General features: G+C 52.7%; 1 protein-coding gene across 6 annotated transcripts in view; it reads right to left on the bottom strand.

Annotated features, from left to right (window-relative positions):
• Npas2 (neuronal PAS domain protein 2) overlaps window positions 1-15,345 on the bottom strand; it is a 152,079-nt gene that overhangs the window by 79,456 nt on the left and 57,278 nt on the right. For 5 of the 6 annotated variants that reach the window (XM_078028570.1, XM_078028568.1, XM_078028572.1 and 2 more), the window contains exon 2: window positions 239-292. In XM_078028570.1, coding sequence (XP_077884696.1) covers window positions 239-266 — 28 coding nt within the window. In that variant the 5' untranslated portion in view covers window positions 267-292. Of the gene's footprint in view, window positions 1-238; window positions 293-9,294; window positions 9,367-9,560; window positions 9,779-15,345 lie in introns of all 6 variants that reach the window. The other variant, XM_078028569.1, reaches the window with a different exon arrangement.

Here is a 15,345-nt window from a genome sequence, read left to right as displayed (position 1 = left end):
CCAAAAGAGGACCTCAGCGATGGATGGGGGTGACACACGGGCAGACCAGCTGACAAGTGCCAGACAGTGCGCAGCTGGACGGGTGAGGAGCCAAACGGGGGGACCTGCTCTGAAATCACTTCAGAGGGCACAGCCATGGATCCAGGAGGGTAGACACGTCTTTGGTTAAAAGAGAGTCAGACAGATGGAGGCCCACGGAGGGCAGGACCCCCAGGGAGGGTGAGCCCCGCTTACTTACCTCTTTGCTCTATCTTTCTCATCTTCATCCATTAGATTTTCTATGCAGTTTTTCCTGCAAAACAAAACAAAACCCAGGTGATCACCGCCTGCTTCTAGATCTTTCTTCCAGGTCTTTCTGGTGGGTCACACGTTGGCCTTGTCTCATTCTAAGCCTCAGCCCCCGCAGCTCTCAGACTTTTTGGTCTGACCCCCCCCCCCCTTTGTGCTCTCGAAAGTTACTGAGGACTCCCGAAGCTCCTGGGCATGTGGGTTTACACCGAGAGACGTCTCACACGCCATCAGACGTCACAGGGACGAAGTCGTCAGCTGTCAGCTGCTGGAAAAGTCCACCATAGGTTCAGGAGAGAAGGCACGGTTTTTAAAAAGCAAATCATTATCTTTTCAAAAGGCTTGGTCCCCGAGACCTCGCTCCGCCCTATGGGAGCACGACCCTCAGACCTTCCCTCAGGCTCTTGAGTGACAACCCAGGAATGTTCTTGCAGCGTTAAGTCAGCAGGACCTACCTCACTGCAGGGCCTCTCCTGTCCCAGGCCACTAGCTCGAGGCCTCTCGGGCCCAGTGACCTGCTTTCCTCTTCTGCCCCATGTAGGCCTGGGATTATTCCACTTCCAGAGCGAGGCCCTGATCCCTCCTTTTCATTCACACACTTCCCAGAGCCCCACCTGCCTGGGGCAGGGGGTCCCCCTCCAGCCGGCACACCAAGTCCTAGGGGCTCTTGAGACCAGATCCTGCTGGGGACTGCAGGCAGAGGGTGGCAGGAGCTGAGTGACTGAGGTAGGGGTGGGGACCACAGAGACGCTGAATCACCCCTACCCACAAGGCTTTGCTCTCAACCCCGAGCATCTGAAGTCAGACCGCTGAAACCCACACGTTGCAAATGCACCAGCAATTTCTCTAGAAATTGAGTGTTGGATGAGAGTTTTAATGGCGCTTTCCCTGAGATCATTCAGTTTGGTGATCTTGGTTACCGAAGTGCACGGATTTGAGCCAAAGCGAGGACGCGAGGGATTCTGAAGTCACGGCCTCTGTTTACAGAGACTCGCCATTCCGTAAACAGCGGGCGCATTTAGGGACAGACAGAAAAAAAAAAAATGCATTCAGCATTGAGGTTTCTATCACAATTAACGTGGGGTTAACACATCTGCAAGCAGGCCTGTGCTTAATGTCTTCCAGATGGAATCTGCTCGAAGCTTTACGACCTTAAAAACCCGGTGTCGATTCATCTGAGGATGCCCTGCCCTAGGCCTCTGCTCCCAACCCCAAGTGGCCGGAGCAGGAGTGAGGACCCCACAGAGCTGCATCATCCGTGTCCTGCACCAGCAGCCCCTGGACGGAGCATGCTCACAGGGACATGGACTGCCCAAGGTGTTGGGGTCCTGTTTGGGCGAGTGGGTTGGCTTGGTCATAAACCAAACACTAAAAATGACTAAGAGTGCTCCCTTATCAACCCCATCTTCTCTGACTTATGTTTAGCCTTAAACATTTCCTGAATCCACGGAGCTTGGACGGTCCACACCCACTTCCTCTGCTTCCCTGCCCCTCCCATGTCCCTGCCCCGATTCCTCTCCTTTGACCCAGACGAGGCCCATGAATGGCTCCCCCGTGCAGACCAGGCATCTGAGCTCTCCAGCAGCACCTGCCGCAGACATTCCTGCTGATGTCCTTACGGGTCTTCACCTCTGTTGTCCTCTGAGTCTTCCCCATACATTTCTTTTTTATTTGAAACATCCTGGTGAAATAGACCCGATAAAATCAACCTCCTTAACCATCTGTGTGCGCAGTTTAGGGCACGAAGCGGCCTCCATCTCCTCCTCCACCTCCAGGACTCTTCGTGTTGCCAAACTCAAACGAACACACGGAATCATAGGGCTTGTCCTTTGGTGACCACCGACTTCACTTGGCATAACCTTCTCAAGGCTCGTCCATGTTGAAATTTCTCCTTTCCAAGGCCGAATAACACGAATAAGGCTAGAGTTTTCCCCTCCGATGTCTGTGATATGCGCACCCCGCGTGCTTCCCTCTCGCGGCAGGGTCATGATTGCTGCTCTTATGAACACACGCACATGACCCCCTTATTGGATTGTTTTGGGTGTTTTTTTTGCTTTGTTTTATTAGTGAGTTATATTTATACATAATATTGGGGTTCCTTTTGGTGGAAGTCTACAAGCACCGAATACGGTTTGTTCCGATTCAGTCCCAAGAGCTCCCCCGCCTCTCCCCTCCTCCCTCCCTCTGTTCCCCTTCCTCCACCTGCTGGTCTTCCTTCAGTTTACCTACAGGTTTTCAAAAAATCAGTGCTTTATGGATGTGCACAGGAGAGCTGGTCCGTGTCCTTCCCCGTCCCTCCCTTTTCCTGTCCTCTCGTATTTTGTCCTCTCTTCCTTTCTGAGATGCAGGAGCTGGAGAGAAGCCAAAGACACAGTAGGAAGGGTCTCAGAGAGAGGTCGGGTAAGGACTAACAGAGGTGTTAGGGTTAATAAAGGAACACCAGGGAAGTTTGTCTTGGATTTTGTTTTTGCAGTGCTGGGGGTGGACCCCAGGGCCTCGCACACGCCCGGCGAGCACTCTCCAACAGACCAAACCCATGACGACTGTTCTCAGCTCTAGAAAGATTTCCAATGAGAAAAATTTTTGAGCGGCTATTTTTTTTTTTTTTTATGAGCACAGAGTGCCAGGGCATAGAAAATGAGCTCCAATGAGGCAGAGGAGATCCTCCTCGGAGCTGAGAAAACACCTGTCGATGTTGTCAACGTCCAGAGGGAAGCAGGAAGGCGGCAGTGGGGTCTTGGCTCCGATCACTGCATGGACTGAGCCGTGTGAGGCTTAGGAACCAGGATTCCAGGGGAGACAGACGGTGCAGGTAGGATGCTGGGAGGAGACCTTACCTGCCACGCTGTGGGTGGGGAGCGGGAGACCAAGAAGGAAGCCTTGTCCCCTGGGGTTGGTGACAGCAGAACTGGGGGACAAGAGGGTTGCCCCAATCTGGAAGGGGACAGCCTTGGATAGAGGGACACAGCCAGGAAGGGGTGCAAGGGAACACATGCCCTCAGTCACCCTCCTGCTGCCACCCTCCCCCTCCCCCTCAGACAGCAGGGAGCTCCGTGTCCGTGTCCGAGCGCTGCGCTCCCCTTCTGTGAACATCTTATGTTGGTGCCGTTCATTGAAACAGCATCATGCATGGAACCACCGCTGACAGGATTATTAGGCAGATTCCACGCTTTCTCTGCATCTTCTCGGTGTTGACATCTGCCCCATCTCTGTTCCAGGGCCCATTCATTGGCTGCCACCCATTGCACTTCCTTGCACATCTCCCAGATTCTTCTCAGCTAGTCTCTCAGGTAAATCCTTGGTTTTGAAGACCTTGGCCATTTTGAGAAGGTTTTTTTTTGTTGTTGTTGTTACTGAGGATTGAACCCAGGGGTGTTGAACCACTGAGCCACACTCCCAGCATTATTTTGTATTTTATTTAGAGACAGGGTCTCACTGAATTGCTTAGGGCCTTGCTAAGTTGCTGAGGCTGGCTTTGAACTTGAGATCCTCTTGTCTCAGCCTCCTGAGCCTCTGGGATTACAGGTGTGCACCATTGTGCCTGGCTTGAGAGGTTTCTGTAGGATGTCCTTCAATTGGTCGGTCTCTCCTGCTTGAACTGGGCATATGGGATGTGGGTGGAAGACCCCCCAAGGGGCAGTGCCTTCCTCCTCACATCCTGGAACCTGTGTCACCTGTCACATGGCTGTTGGCCTAAGGCAGAAATCCACTTATCGTTAACTGGGACATGAGTCGCGTTAACACATCGTATGTACAATACATCTCTCTTCAACTCTCCAGGTATGCTTTTTCCAGGGGAAGAATCTCTAAATTTAAAGCAGTAGATCCAGTTATTAATCCAAGTACCCTGTCTCCCCTGTGCTCTTAGGCTTCGATATGTCATTATTGGACTTTGGTCAGATTAATAATTGGACCTGTTCCCCAGCCTTAGAGGCACATCGCCTAGAAACCTAATGAGCATTTCATTAGAAAATACAACCAACCTGCTATTTACACAAGATTCCTGTTTCCCGACACCGCGATACCCTGTGTCTGCTGCATCCCAGTAGCACGCTGATTCCTGCAGCTCTGTGGCAATTCCTGGTGTCAGTGTAGGACCAGCCTCTCAGTGCTGTTCTCGTCCCAGATTGCCCTGGCCATCCCAGATCTCCCATTTCCATGCAGATTTTAGAATCGATCTGTTAATTTCTGTAAAGATGCCAGCTATGACCTGGGTAGCCATGGTGTGGAACCCAGGGATGGATTTGGGGAAAACTGTCCCATGGATGTCGAGGACTCTGGTGAGCCAACGGGACAGCTGTTTCTAGAGGCCCTGACTTCCAAGCTCTGTGAGGCGGCTGCTAAGTGTATCCACCCAAGGGCCGACGGTGCCCTCTGTGTGATGTGCAGGGTGCAGGACAACAGGGACCCCCGTGAGCAGAGCCCCTTTTCGCATGCCACTTCTGTGGGGTAGGGGACGTGCGTGTTGGCAAGTGAGGACAAACCACAGGCGGGGGAATTAATGAACAGAGCCACCACTTGCTTGTCACTGCCATGGAGGGAAGTCAAGAACCGGGAACAGTGAGGAAGGGTCATGGTGGAGTGGTATTTTAGGGGATCACAGGGGACCTCCCTGGAGAGATGCTATTTGGACTTTGATTAGCAGGATGTGAGGGGACCATGAGGGATACCTCCGGCAAGGCCCCTGGGCAGCAGGAAGAGCACAGGACAGACTCGAGGCCACGGTGGCGGGTAGAGCTGGTGCAAGGGGCACGGAGCCAGAGAAGGGACGGAGGTGCCTTGGGGAGACAGGGGCAGTGTGGCTTTTCATCCCAAGTGGGATGGGGCTGCATTCCCATCCCACTCTGGGAATGAACTGAGGTTCTGAACAGAGGAGTGACAGTCACCGGCCTCTAAGGACAGTGGTTGTTCTAAATGAACTGAACTTCACCAAACCTGCCGCCTAGCAGACGCTCAAAAAAAGGCTCTCTGCTCTGATGGACAGGGTTAGGTGGGATGGTCTTCACCCATCCACGATGGCTCACCCACTGGCCCCCGGTCCTGAGTCATGGTAGGTGTTCAGTAAATGTATGGGAAAGGAAGAAGGGAAGAGGGGGGGAGGGGAGGGGGCGGGAAACAGCCGGGTCCAAGCCCTACCTGAGCCCCTGAGACTGCTCGGCACTCACTCCCGCAAACATCTCAGTGGGCGGGCGATCCCGGGTGACAGCCCTTAGGAAGTGGAGTTGAAGGTCTAATTCCATCCTCGTGGCCAAAATCAAAGCCCAAACTGCTGTGTGTGCAGGAACTCTTGACTAAGGGAAGATCCACTGGGGCAGAGATGACAGCCCGGGCCCTGTGGCTCCGTCACCCGCCCTGGCTGCCGCCAAGTTCTGAAAAAGCAAGACCTCATCGTATCTCCATCCAGTTCTGCGGGCGCAGCTGCCAGACCCTGGTTATCCTCTGCCCACACGTCAGGAGGCACCCCTCCCAGCAGGGCTGGGTGGCCTGGCCACAGACACAGAGGGCTCAGGGGATACAGAGGGCCCTGGGCACTGGCTCCTGGAGCCGACTCAGGCAGCCCCTCTCTACCCACCCACTGCCGCCCAGGATGGGTGGTGGGCTTCCCACCTCGGAGTCAGCCCGATTTCACTTTTCTCCAACAGAACCGCTCTGTGACTTTGAGCAAGCCACTTAAACACGGAGGGTCCCCATGTCCCTCATTCCTGAAGCATGGCTGACGTCCAGCGTGGGCCATCAGGGCCCAGCTGATGCCTGCAGCGCAGCAAGGCCTCAAGGTGAGTCCTGTCTTTCCTGCACCTGCCGCACCCGACCGTCTCACCCTTTTCCTTCAGGCTGTGGTCACTCAGCCCTGTTCAGGGGGGAGACCATGACCTCATCCTTTCTTCCTGGCTGCGTCGGAGTTCCCTTTTTAAACATGACGCACTTTTTAATCTTTAGAAATCTCTACATGATGATTGTGCATATTTATGGGTACGGTGTCATGTTGTGATGCGTGTGAACGTTGCACAAGGATCGAATCAGGAAATCAGCGTATCCCTCTCCTCACAGGCTTACTACTGCTTTGTGGTAAGAGCATTCAAAACTTCTAGCTCTGTTGTGACATATGATCTATAACTTATCGTTAAGTGTGACACAACTCGAGAACTTCATCCTCGTATCCACTTAGAACTTTGTACCCACTGACTGGGTGCTCCCCACCCCTTGCCCAGCTCTGGGGGCCGCCATTTTACTCTCCTTCCAGGTGGACTCCACATAAGGGTGAGATCCCGTGGTCCTTGTCTGTCTGGGTCTGCTGCTTCACTGAACACGATGTCCCCCGGGACGTTAAGGTCCTCAGAAGGAGACACGTGACTGATAGCAACTATGGAAAAGTGTTCATCATCACTAACCTCCAGGGTTAGTGATGCACATCAAAGACCACTCTGAGAGGCCACCGGACTCCAGTTAGGAAATGACTTCCATATTTTAAAAAAAGATGATAAGTGCTGGTGAGGCTGTGGGGACCAGGGAAGCCTCACACACTGCTGGCGGGAATGCGTGTTAGTGTGGCCACCGTGGAAACTCTATGGAGGGTCTTCCAAAAAATTAAAAATAGAACTAACTACCGCATGATCTAGCAATCCCACTCCTGGGCATACAGTCAAAGGGAAGGAAATCGGTATGTTGAAGACATATTTGTATTTGCATATTTATTGCTGCAGTATTCACAGTAGCCAAGATTTGAGATGGGCCTAAATGTCCAACCATGAGTGAGTGGATAAAGAAAATGTGGCGTATATATTAGGGGGTACTATTTAGCCATAAAAGGATGAAATCCTGTCATTTGCAACACCACCGATGGCCCTGTCTTGAACACCAATGAATACAATCTCTGCAGAGCCAGAGAGGCACCACGGGGTCAAATGGACATGGCCTCCGGGGCGACACAGACTGGACATTTCAAAGAGGAGCTCCGGAACCAAGACAGGTGATCCAGCTAGGCCTGGCCTGCCTGCCACGGGGACCACTTGGGGTTGCCACAGGCAGGGCTGTGGAGACATCAAGCAGGGTGCAGGGGTGACCATGGGCCAGGCCCTGGAAGTAGAGCAACCTGAGGATCTCACCCAGCAAGGCCAATGGAGCACAGTGGGCCCAGAGGTCCCTAGGGAGGTGGCAGAGCCAGACCCGCTGCTGGGAGGCAGTGCTCCCACATCTGGGAAGGAGGAAGGCAGGGTGGCCTGGAGTTGGTCTCCTCGAGCTCTGCCCTGCAGTGGCTCCGCGTCACCCTGTAAAGTGCGCACATCCTGCCCTGGCTCTCCATCTCTGAAGTGGGGAAGGGGCTCCCCTTCTGGTTGTAAGAGAAAATGAGAAAATCCATGAGAAACCCATGCACAAATAAGTCACCTAAAGACTCTAGCTGCTGTTAACTGCAATATCAGTCACGACAAGTTACAGGGCTGGCGATAGAAACTGGCACTTAAGCCCACAGAATGTCTTTGGGAAGAGCAGGATCCCCGTTTCTATCAGCTGTGGAAAGTGTGGGTATGGTGGAAAGACAGGCACCAGGTGCACCCAGCAGACAACCTGCCCCGGTGGTCACCCGTCAGGATTGCAGCAGGCCACCGGGGGGCCCCGAGGGATGGACAGGGATGCCGTCAACATAGGTAGGAATGGTGGAGAATGTCCTTTAAATACAGGCCCTCCGGAAATGACTGTTGACTTTAACCGAAGGACAAAAGCAAGGCCTGCAAGTGACATCTACATGGCTCAGGTGACTTTTCTGCCCCCAGAATTCTAGAACATATCCCCCCCTCCCCCGCCACCGAGTACACAATCAGCTCTGTCCCCAGCAAATGGCAGTGAGACTGCTTTCTTGTGCCACATCTGCCCTGGGGCTCCCAGGAAGTCAGCAGTGAACCCATGAATCAGGCAGGTGACAGGACCCCCCAGGGCCTGACAACTCACTCCTAGGTCTCCCGAGGAGACCACATAACAATATACACAGGCAGACATGTTGTCATTCTACCACCGCTGGGATTGGCTGGGCTGCTTTTCTGTGAAAGGCCACCTAGTGAACATTCCAGAAGCAGGTCGTGCAGTCTTTATTGCACCTGCTCAACTCTGCTATTGTAGGTCAAAAGCAGCCGTCAGATATGTAAATGACTGAGTGTGGCTGTGTGCCAATAAAACTTTATGTATACAAGCAAGCTGTGGGCCTGATTTGGTTTCCACGCAGTTTGCCCGCCCATGTTAAAATATCAAACAGAGCTGTTAAAATATCAATCAGAGCTGGCCGCAGTGGCACACGCCTGTAATCCCAGCGAGTCAGGAGGCTGAGGCAGGAAGATTGCAAGTTCAAAGCTAGCCTCAGCACACTTAGCGACGCCCTAAGCAATTTAGCAAGACCCTGTTACAAAATAAAAAACAAAAAGGGGTGGGGATGTGGTTAAGTGCCCCCTAGGTTCAATTCCTAGTTTTTTTTAAAAAAGGTGTCAATCACTATTAGGTCTTCCTCCTTGATGTCACGTTAGAATTCTCCACACAACCCGTACAGGCCCCCTGGGTCACTCTGCGTCATCATGCATTTTCCGTGAAATGACTACCCTAATCCTGTTGTATTTCAAGGCCAGTGTTTTTATAAAATAAAATCATAATCTTTTCAAACTGACTGAGAAGTGGTTTGAATTATAGGTCCCAAGCTAGCTGGAAAATCCCAATATTCTTCCCCACCACATTGAAAAAACCTGGAGAACTGCGTTCATTAAGAAGAAAAAAGAAATATTGAAACAAGATTGTGGAAATCAAGAGAGGTCAAAAGCTCATGCACCTCCCCGGTTGGATGGGGTTTATTCATTACCAAGTGAGGACATGCCTTCTGTCCTCCCAGTCAGCCCCAGTGAGGGGACCTCATGTCGTCCTGCGTGAACGTCTGTGTCTCACATGTAGGAGCCTCATAGTGATGTTTCCTCATGGTATTTAAGAAATAAACTGTTTTAAGAAACAGTCGCTGATGATCTCGACACTCACTTAGGAAATGACTTCCACATTTTGATTCTTCCTCTCCAGGGACGGGCTCTCTGGATTGCAGTGATTCATTGGCTGGGGAAAAAACAGTTTGTCTAAAGGAAATACACAGTGAAACCCGAGAGCCGGCTGCTCCTGCAATCCCGATTTGCTCCTGCAATCCCGATTCCCCTTCGACTAAGGAATTCTCAGCTCGTTCTGGCTCATTCCCCAACCTGGGAAAGGCAGGCTCGCCACCTGAGCCCACTACAGCGCTTGTCCCCACGTACCTACAGCTCAGGGCTCTTGCCGGGTCCTCTCAGAGCTGGGCTCGCAGAGAAAACCATGAGCAGACCCCCATGGGGTTTCTGTGACCACTGGCCAATGCTACCACCGTATCTAAAATCCCAGAACCAAGGGTGGATTTGATCTGCCGGTTAGAACCAGAATTGATTGTGCTCGTCTCTTTCCAAGGGTCTGGTGATTCATGATTCAGGGAAACGGTGACCTAGGCCATGAAGGAATGGATGGAGAGAGTCAGAAAATGTGTTATTAAGTAAATTCACAATGACATTGGCATTTCCCAAGTAGAAACAGTCATAGTGTCCGCGTCGCAGGGCCATCCTGACGTGACATCTTGTTCTTGCAACCTCTGACACTCACATTCCATGCCTTGAGATTCCTCCGAGGGGCCCCCTTTATCCAGACTTCAGATTGCTACACGGTGTCATCCTGAGTCAAGTAGGCAATCTGATGGGTGGCAGTGTGTGGTCAGGGTGTGGACAATAGCTGCCGGAAGAAATCAGCAAGAGGGAAGAGGAGATTTATGAGTCACGCCGGCGCTGAGTCAGTCAGAGCCTTTGTTGGGAACCGCTGTTTGGCTTCCCCAGACAAACTGGGGTGACCCACCAAACACTGCCTGGCCCCGCATCCCCCCTCCACAGAACCGTGGCCCCCAGCACTTCTTTGGGTCTGGGAAGCGTCATCCTAATCGTTCTCAAGGTTGCAAGGAGAGCTCAAGAAAAAGATGTCCTTGGAACAAGAAGCCAAACCAGTTTGGGGCACCTGGGCTGCAGAATCTGGGATTTAACATCAGGACAAGGAGTTCTGTTTAATCCAACTGTGAGACGTTTCCCGCGAACCGCTCACTGAGCGAGGCAGCGGGATTAGCCTGGAAATGAACTAATGGAGGTTGGAATGTCCTCCACCCACTTCCCTACAAGGCATGTGGTGACCTTCACCAGAGCTTGAGAACAATGACCTCATCTGTAAACCGAGGTGGCTGAGGCTCACTCTCCACCGTGGAGGTGAGAATCTGCCAGGATGCTTCATCGGGTCGATTGCCTCCATTGCTACAGCCCCGTGGTCAGGGTCGGGCGCTTTTAACTGGGAGGAGGCCAGGACCTTCAGGACCAGGGCCACTTGGCTGCGTAAGGCCACACACCTCTCTGGGTGATCCTCCGCACTCGGCATGGGCTTTCCTCTTCCGTCATCACCGCTTCTTTTATTTACAGTTGAAATAGCTGCAGATGGCCCCCACAGGCAACATCCAGGACATGCCTGTAGCAAGGGCATCTCTTCCTTCACGCCGCGTGACCTCACTGTGATTGTTCTACTTATTCACTTTTTTGTGGGGGACGTGGGGGTGCTGGGGATGGAACTCAGGGGCACTTGACTACCCAATGAGCCACATCTCCAGCCCTATTTTGTATAGAGACAGGGTCTCACTGAGTTGCTTAGTGCCTCACTTTTTTGCCGAGGCTGGCTTTGAACTTGCGATCCTCCTGCCTCCGCCTCCTGAGCTGCTGGGATTTCAGGCATGTGCCACCGTGGCCTGCCTGTCTGCTCTTACAGTCAAATGGGAGAGGGGCCTTGATGAACCCCGGAAGTCAGGGGAGCTGGCAGCTCTCGCTGTCTCTGAGCTGGCCTGGAGGTCATAGCGATGGGGATTTGGGATCCACTGGTGCTTAACTGCCTGGCGAGGCCTTTCCTCCACAGTGTTGATATAATTGGACCCAAATCCACACAGTGGACAAATCCTGGCTGCCCTTCCCCACCTCCTTTCACCTCCTAAAAACTTGATAATCCCAACTTCAGGATGCAGTCTGGTGACATTGTGCACACGGACCAAATGCATCAGGAAAAAAAAAAAATTAAATGAATGTCAGAACGACCAAGAGTGGACAAAGAGCCCAGAGGTAAGCTGTGGGCAGAACAGAAGTCTGTGGGCAAACTGGGGACAACTGGGCTCCCTGAATCTCAGAAGGAGGAGAGACACACCCTCCCTGAGCTAGAAGAGCCATTTGACCCAGGTCGAACCCCAAGGCACAGAACCCCTCCCCAAAGCCCCACACCTACCTTACTGCCCTAACTGGTGAGGGGCCAGACACTGCGGAGCTGACCGCCAGCACCGTCCCTCACCATCCTGGAGCTTCAAACTGCAGAGCAGCATGTCCAGCAAGTGTCTGCTGAATGTTCAGGGAAGAGGGAAGAAAGGGAGTTAGAGAGGGGTGTGACCACTGTGGGGATTTCAGGCCACCTGGGTTCAGCAGCACAGCAGGGCGGCATCGGGGTCCCCGTCATGGGAAGGAAGCCCTGTGTCACGGGACAGTCCTAAGGACACGGCGGCATTTTCTGGATGGGCCATCAATTTTGGAATAGAGAAGGATTTCCCACGTCGAATCATGTCCTTCCTCTTTTACCAACACCTGCCTCCAAGCTTTCCCAGGGCAAGAATGGTGACTTGTGCTTCCCGAGAGCTGTCCACATACTCCCTGTGCCCATCAGCCTGCACTGTGACGGGCACCGAGGCCGGTGGGGCAAGGGCACCGTGTATGAGTGGGGCTAATGTCCCAAAGTTGATGTCTTGAAACAGCCATAGACCTGGCCACAACCCACCTCTGCAGAGAGACCCGAGCGCTGGACAATTCAGACGGGAAGACGAGACTCCAAGACAGACCCCAAGAGCACCTTGGGCAGGAGCCCTCCCTGGAGAAGGGCTTTCAAGTCTGCCCACCGGAAAACCCTGCCTTTCGAGGGAAAGCCACTGGCCACAACAGTTTACCCAGCAAAGGATGAGCCTTAGCTGTTCTAGAAATGTCTCAAGCCCAGTGCCTGCGTCCGCAGGACTAGAAACCTCATTTCTCCGTGTGCGTTCCGATAATCGTGGTGTAAATTAGAGTCATCTTAGATTTCTCTCTTTACGTCTGTCACCCTTGGCCTTGGGTGAGGCTGGCAAGACCACGGGAGAAACGGGAAGTGTCTTTCTTCTTGTGTCATAGGAGATGGATGGAGAGCTGTCTTTATACAAAGGTCCAACCAAGTAACCCCAATAAATGGACAATTCATCCAAGGGTCCACTTCTCCTTGGGCCCTGACTCTGAAGTTCCAGGTGGTGGCTTCAGGATGCAAGGAGAGTTCCAGACATGTCCCCTCAACCAGTCATGGCCACAGAGGTAGAAAGCATAGACCCAGGGTTCCCTTCTTAAGGCACATTGCTATGCACCTGATACACGGGCGAAATTGACGGTGGGTGAAGCTCTGGAGTATGGTTTTCTCAAACATCAGCTTATTATATCCTAATGACCTGATCCTCACTTTTTCTTCCAAATGACCAACACTATCCTGTACCCACAGGCAGCAATGTGGCAAAATTCCAGCAAAGAAGAGAGGTGATAGTCGGGACTGGGGCTGTAACTCAGCGGCAGAGGGCGGGTCTAACATGTGGGAGGAACTGGGTAGGATCCTCAGAACCGCATAAAAATAAACAAATACAATAAAGGCATGCTGTCCACCTACAACTACAAATCTTTTTTAAAAATAAGAATCAAGGTGGGGTAGGAGGGGAAGGGAGGGGGTATGGGGGTAGGAAAGACGGTGGAATGAGATGGACATCGTTACCCCAGGTGCATGTATGAAGTCCCGAATGGTGTGAATGTATATTTCGTGTACGACCAGAGAAATGAAAAATGGTGCTTTATGTGTGTAATACAAATTGTAATGCATTCTGCTGTCAAATATGACAAATTGGAATTTTAAAAACCACACACAAAAAAGAATAAAAGGTAGTAAATGTGCAAGAGGCTAGGTGGAGGATAATAAGTACATCTACTAGCATGGCCCATGGCTGGGGGGGCCTGGGAGGGCTGGGGGGTGGGGAGTGGGGGGAGGGGGACTCCCATGGTAGCAGAGCCTTGGATGTCAGGCTGCCAAACTGGGACATCAGTCTGACCGCAAGCACATCGTCCGCCATCCCAACACCTTCTGTCCTGCCACAGCCCCCCCCCCAACCCGCCTCCTCTTCTACCTGTTCTGGCCTCGCCTCTGCCTTGGCTGCTCATACCCTCCCCCCAGGTCCATGGCAAACCTCTGAGAGGACAGGGTGGTTCCCAGGCTCTTGGCACATCGCAGGCAGCTGGTGTCCTGGGAGCTCAGGACGGGTGCTCGGGAGGGGGTAGATGGGGCTGAACGCTTCCACTGAGGACCGTGTTTCTAAAGGCTGGAGTGGGGCCGGCTTTGGCTTTGGTTTCTCCTAGGGTGAGAGGGTGGGGAGGCAGGCTGCCCCTGGGGTTGATAGCTCGGACTCTGTGCTCCGGCCACCCTGAGCCACAGGTCCCTTTCAACAGAGCCAGCAGAGGCACACACACTCACTCACTCGGGAGGTGGCCTTGTGCGTGACTGGAGGAGCCACTTGATCTGTGGGGCCCTCTTGAAGAGGCTCAGCAGGCTGCGTCTGCTGTGGGGGAACAGGAAAAGCAGGTCGGTGGACAGCCGCTCTCCCATGGTGAGGAGCCCCGGCTGCCAGGAAGGCCTGGCCGGGCCCAGCTGGGGCGTCTCAGGCCAGCCTCCAGGGGGCAGGCAGGGCAGCCAGAGGAGGACAACCCAGAGAGCGCCTGGCGGACAGCTCCCGAGCAAACACACAAACTACAGAAAGGTAGCCCCATTTGGGATTTGTTTTTTTGGGATTGGCTGGCTTCACTTAGCATAATCTGCTCTAATGCCATCCATTTCCCTGCAAATGCCATGATCTTATTATTTTTTTTTATTGCTGAGTGATGTTCCATTGTGTATATATGTCACATTTTTTTTTTATCCATTCATCCATTGAAGGGCATCTAGTTTGGCTCCACAGTCTAGCTATTGTGAATTGTGCTGCTATAAACATTGATGTGGCTGTGTCCCTGTAGTATGCTCTTTTTAGGTTCTTTGGGTATAGACCGAGGAGTAGGATAGTTGGGTCAAATGGTGGTTCCATTCCCAGCTTTCCAAGAAGTCTCCATACTGCTTTCCATATTGGCTGCACCAATCTGCAGTCCCACCAGCAATGTATGAGTGTGCCTTTTCCCCCACATCCTCGCCAGCACTTGTTGGCTGCCACTCTTACTGGAGTGAGATGGGTATCTTAGATTCCAGCGTTTGATATGTCAAGATCACTGTACTGCCACGTGTAACTAAGACAAAACAAAAGGTTAGGCCCACACTCGCTGCCACTTTGCTGCCATTGAAGACACATGGCGCATCTCTGTGGCTGTTTGCAGGACTCCTCACCTGTGCAGGTGCACCCTGTGATGATTGCACCCACCGGAGGTTGCTTCCTGGGGAGGTGGCGTAGGACTGGTGGGCACAGACCCTCATTATGGAGGAAGCCACTGCCCCTGTGACCAGCCGGGGTTGAAGCTGTCCCGTACCGACCTGGCTGGCTCAGGAATTGAAAAAAGTGCAAGATACTTTTGGGGAAATTGCCCTGAGGTGAACTACCACACCGTTAGGGACTTCTGGCTGGAATCAGGTCATCGCATGAGGGGCGAGCATACGCCTTCACGGGGTGGCTACGAAACCAAAGGACCTAATCATCTTGCATACACTGGGAAGTGAAACCTATATGACTACTTAGGTAAAGATAAGAGTATAACAGAAATAAACTTAAAAAGAAGAGTATGCACCACTCAGCGGGCACCCCTGGGGCAGAAGCAAATGAGGGTTAGTGCGGGGGTGGAGGGTGGTCCCTCCGAGAGGTTTCCCAGCAGAGTCCAGGCCCGGGCCAAAGGGACGGAATCTGCATAAATACCCACAGGT

The sequence above is a fragment of the Ictidomys tridecemlineatus genome, chromosome 12 (assembly GCF_052094955.1).
Source record: "Ictidomys tridecemlineatus isolate mIctTri1 chromosome 12, mIctTri1.hap1, whole genome shotgun sequence".
Taxonomy (NCBI): domain Eukaryota; kingdom Metazoa; phylum Chordata; class Mammalia; order Rodentia; family Sciuridae; genus Ictidomys; species Ictidomys tridecemlineatus.
Note: the sequence above shows the minus strand (reverse complement) of the source record. Positions and strands in the feature narration are given on the sequence as shown.